Source organism: Carcharodon carcharias, chromosome 14, assembly GCF_017639515.1.
Source record: "Carcharodon carcharias isolate sCarCar2 chromosome 14, sCarCar2.pri, whole genome shotgun sequence".
Taxonomy (NCBI): domain Eukaryota; kingdom Metazoa; phylum Chordata; class Chondrichthyes; order Lamniformes; family Lamnidae; genus Carcharodon; species Carcharodon carcharias.
The window spans coordinates 17,429,419-17,434,428 of NC_054480.1; the positions used below are offsets into that span (position 1 = coordinate 17,429,419).

At 47.1% G+C, this 5,010-nt stretch overlaps 1 protein-coding gene across 1 annotated transcript; it reads right to left on the reverse strand.

Annotated features, from left to right (window-relative positions):
- Positions 1 to 721: 721 nt before the first annotated feature.
- On the reverse strand, positions 722 to 4,161 carry LOC121287497 (adenosine receptor A3-like). Its single transcript, XM_041205431.1, is given in 6 exon segments — positions 722 to 970; positions 972 to 1,463; positions 1,465 to 1,623; positions 2,584 to 2,677; positions 2,774 to 2,905; positions 3,935 to 4,161. Coding segments are annotated over 6 exon segments (1,353 nt in total).
- Between the last annotated feature and the right edge of the window lie 849 nt (positions 4,162 to 5,010).

A 5,010-nucleotide genomic window follows, 5' to 3' on the forward strand; every position in this document is an offset into this window, starting at 1 on the left:
TGGTTGTAGGGACAAGCAAGCAATGAAAGGAGCAGATAATCAAAAGATGTCAAGACAAAAGAACAAAGGTGTTGAAGGTGGTGATATTATCTAAACGAATGTGCTAATTAAGAATGGATGGCAGGACACACAAGATACAGCTCTAGTGGGGGTGGGGTGGAATAAGACGGACAGGGTATAAAAGGTATAGATTTAAAAATAATGGAAATAGGTGGGAAAAGAAAAATCTATATAAATTATATGAAAAAACAAAAGGGAGGGAGAAGAAACAGAAAGGGGGTGGGGATTGAGGAGGGAGTTCAAGATCTAAAGTTGTTGAATTCAATATTCAGTCCGGAAGGCTGTAAAGTGCCTAGTTGGAAGATGAGGTGCTGTTCCTCCAGTTTGCGTTGAGCTTCACTGGAACAATGCAGCAAGCCAAGGACAGACATGTGGGCAAGAGAGCAGGGTGGAGTGTTAAAATGGCAAGCAACAGGGAGGTTTGGGTCATTCTTGCGGACAGACCGCAGGTGTTCTGCAAAGCGGTCGCCCAGTTTGCGTTTGGTCTCTCCAATGTAGAGGAGACCACACTGGGAGCAACGAATGCAGTAGACTAAGTTGGGGGAAATGCAAGTGAAATGCTGCTTCACTTGAAAGGAGTGTTTGGGCTCTTGGACGGTGAGGAGAGGGGAAATGAAGGGGCAGGTGTTGCATCTTTTGCGTGTGCAGGGGACTCATCTACTCAGCTCTCTCTGCGATTAGCGGGTTTCAGCACCAAGCCAGTGAACAGCTCCTGGGCCCTGAGGCGGAACTTTTGATCGCGGACGCTGTAGATGATGACATTCCAGCAACTGTTGGAGGTTAGGATCCAAAAGGCGTAGTAGGAGAATCTGCACCACTGGTAGCCCAGCACATGTCCCAGCACTAACACGGCGATAGGGCTGAACGAGGCGAAGAAGGCGACAGTCACGATGCCGATGGTCATGGCTGCAGCGGACGTGCGGCTGGGCGGCGGCGGTGGGCTGAGACCTGGGTTCAGATTCAGCTAACCTTCTCCTCGCTTTGCAGTCCCGGCGGATGGCCGAGAAGGTCACGACGTTGATGACCACTGTGCCTCCCAGGAGGAAGAAGTCGAAGGCGGGGAAGAGGAGCATGATCTTCCAACCCGAGGTCTGGGGCTGGCTGAATGTGTAGGTGCACATCTTACTGCAAGAGCTGTACTCCAGGGCGAGGCCATCCCTGGAAACCATGGGCACCACGGCCAGGAAGAAACTGAGAGCCCAAGAGAGGGCGATCAGAGAGCAAGTCCTCCTGTTGGTGATGAAAAGCTTCTTGTGCAAAGCTTTCAGCACTGCAATGCTCCTCTCGATGGACAGCAGGAAGATAGTGGTGATGGAGACGAAAGTGCAGCTGGCAAACAGGGGTCCGGTCAGCAGACAAGGCTGGAAGATGGGCATGGGGCCGCCAGGCTGGGACGTCCCGTCAGGGGACCCCTCTAACAGCCAAGGTGACCTGATTGTAAATAGAGTAAGGGACCACCAGGACCCCCACGCTGAGATCCGCCAGGGCCAGGGAAGCTTTGAGATAATCTTGAGGAGTTCGGAAACCCTTGGAACCCAGGAACACAACCAGACTCAGAACATGCTACAATTATAGCGAGAGCTAGTAGGATCATAAAGGAAGTGGTGACCGAGTCTTCTACTGAATATTGACTGCAACCACCTGGTTCACTCTGGTTAGGTGTTGCCGACATGATGTTCCTTGTGCTGGATACTAGCTGTGTGGAATTAGATTAATGTTGTATCTTTATTATTTGGGCTCCATCAGTCTTTTTTTCTTGGTGTAGAGTTGCTCTGGTGAGGGACGAGTTGAGAATTCTCACAGGGTTTCTCGAGTCCCCTGTGCTGAAGAGATGAAAAACATATCAAATGCTTGGGAGTGGCACTCTGATATAAATTCCGCCACCCTACCCACTACTTCCTTGACCCCACCCACTTTATAAAGTTGCAACCCTCCTCTTCAAAATAATACATGACACTGGGAAAGGGGAGTCAGTCCATTCCATGCAGGTGAGGAGACCCAATTATTAAAATTTTCTGAGGGACCCAGGACCATCATTAACCACAGTCTGAATAAAGGGGATTTAGCTGTCTGTTTCTATGTTACCCTCTTCACCAGGGTTACAGTCAATAAAATGCGGACTACATAGAATGTGTAGTATAGAAAGCGACCATTCGGCCGAAAGGGTCCATGCTGGTTTATGTTCCCTTGGAGCCTCCTCTCAACCTTACTACATATAACCCTATTCTTCTATTTCTTTTCTCGTGTGTTTATCCAGCTTCTCCTTAAGTGCATCTATATGATTCGCCTCAGCTGCTTCTTGTGATAGAGTTTCACATTCTAACCACAGGTATTAATTAACAACATTAGGACAGTTTCCACACAGATCTGTTATTGTTTCATATTTGGAAATGTTTGTCTTCGAAATAATGAATGCCTTAAATTGGTTAAGCAAGAGTGGTATTTGGTGGGGCTAATCCTCATCCTAGTCTAACCCAAACCCTATTCTAAAAGAACTGTTATTTGTCACAATTAATAACTAACTTGCACCCGGGAGCGCTGTTGTGCTAAGAAGTTAATAACCATTTCTGCAAACTGCAGGCGACTGAATCCTGCACAACCTTCTGCCTCCACCGTCCTATATCATTCCCCCAAAACACGATTTCAAAGCAGTTGTAAAGGAAGACGGTGGAATTTAAAACCAGTGACCTCACCTGGATCACAGAGCACCCACCCGAAGTCTCGAATCTCCACGGTCGTCTTTTCCGTTAAATGTTGGAGGCTTCCAGGAATCACGGGGTCTCCGGTGTGCTTGGAACACAAGCGTCTGACCGAAAGAAAGATGAAGCGTCCCTCCGCCCTCTCGCTGTGCATAAAACAACGGGGGAAATGAGCTCCGGGGAATGTGTTGATTTGCTCATCCTTCCTCCGTCCGGGTCCCGAAGTTACATTACAGCATTGACAGTTCTGTTATCACAGAATAACCGGTTGAAGGATCAGATGATCAGAAGATGCATCATTACAGCCCACAGACTTTATGACCAAAAAAAAACAGGAGGTGAAGCTTCTCAACTTGTTACGTCTAAAGCGACCATAGAATAATTGCAACGTAACATTATTGTATCAGATACCAAAATGGGATTTATTTCCCAACTGAGCCACGGTCTCTCAAGCTAAGTAACATTTGTTTGGGCTAATGTATTATTAAGGGGTTTGAATTGTAACGATAATTAGCATCATTTGCACAAGGTGGTAGATTGAAGGCACAGTGGCAAATCACCACAGTCGCCATCCTGTTACCGACATGTGAAAATGATGGTCAGGGAATGACCAGCTGGCTTTATCAAGCCTGACCCAGACTCACGATGGCTGGAGCATTGTGACAAGACACCTCCTACCCCTCGACATCACCACCCCGCCCCCCCACCCCGCCTCCTCCTCCCAGCAGTTAAACAAACATTTTTATTGACATGTGGACAATAGATCATCTCCTGTACAAAAGCAAAATCCTGTTGGAAGTCTGAAATAAAATCAGAAAGTGCTAGAAATACTCAACGGGTCCGGCAGCTTCTGTGGAGAGAAACAGAGTTAACGGGCTGGATTTTCGTTAAAGGGTTTCGATTCAGATGCTGGGATGAATTCTGGTTGGGGGCTGTATCGACCCCAAACCAGTTAGTGAAGCACGAAACTAGACATTAATACTCATCTTGACAATGGGTTTATTCCCAGAATGCAGCGTTATATATGTTTGCTTCCTGCCTACCAACAGTCTCTCTTTATACTCTTTTGAGTATGAATTTAAACAAATGGTCAAATGAACAAATTAACAGTTTAAATTAGAGTGATAGCCCCTAAGGGACACCATATCTAAGGAAAAAATTTAAAGGAACCTTACCAAATTAAATCAAAATGTGGTTTTTGGGGCTGATGATGGACGCCAGCCCCCTGCGGTGCCCATGGGTCGCCGAAGGCCTCAAGAGCACCAGTGGACACTACGTGCTCCCTCTCCAGGGACACCTGGCCATGAATATATGGCAGAAGAGCGGTAGTCAGACAGGCCAGATGCACCCCACCCCAACTAGCCAATCGCCTGCTGCCTGGATTAATGGCCAGCTTGGCCATCCCAGGAGCAGGCTTACAAAGAGGCCCTCCTCCCTGCCTGCACCCCTCCACACCATGTGGCCAAAGATCAGGAGTGTGGGGCTGAAGTGCAGCCAGAACTTGAGCAGCCCCTTCAAAAAACTAAAGAGGGGCTGCAGCCTCATGCACTCTGTGTAAGCATGGAACACAGACTCCATGAGCCACAGAAAACAGTCTCTATTTACATTATCCTCTACATTGGAGAGACCAAACGTAAACTGGGTGACCGCTTTGCAGAACACCTGCGGTCTGTCCACAAGAATGACCCAAACCTCCCTGTCGCTTGCCATTTTAACACTCCACCCTGCTCTCTTGCCCACATGTCTGTCCTTGGCTTGCTGCATTATTCCAGTGAAGCCCAACGCAAACTGAAGGAACAACACCTCATCTTCCAACTAGGCACTTTACAGCCTTCCAGACTGAATATTGAATTCAACAACTTTAGGTCTTGAGCTCCCTCCTCCATCCCCACCCACTTTCTGTTTCCCCCTTCCTTTTGTTTTTTCCAATAAATTATATAGATTTTTCTTTTCCCACCTATTTCCATTATTTTTAAATATTTTTAAATCTTTTATGTTCTCCCCATCCCCACTAGAGCTATACCTTGAGTGCCCTACCATCCATTCTTAATTAGCACATTCATTTAGATAATATCACCAACTTTAACACCTATGTGTTCTTTTGTTCTGTTGTTTGTGACATCTTTTGATGATCTGCTTCAATTACTGCTTGTTTGTCCCTACAACCACACCAACCCCCTCCACTTCTCTCTCTCTCCCCCACCCAACACCCCCCCCAATCCCCCACACACCTTAAACCAGCTTATATTTC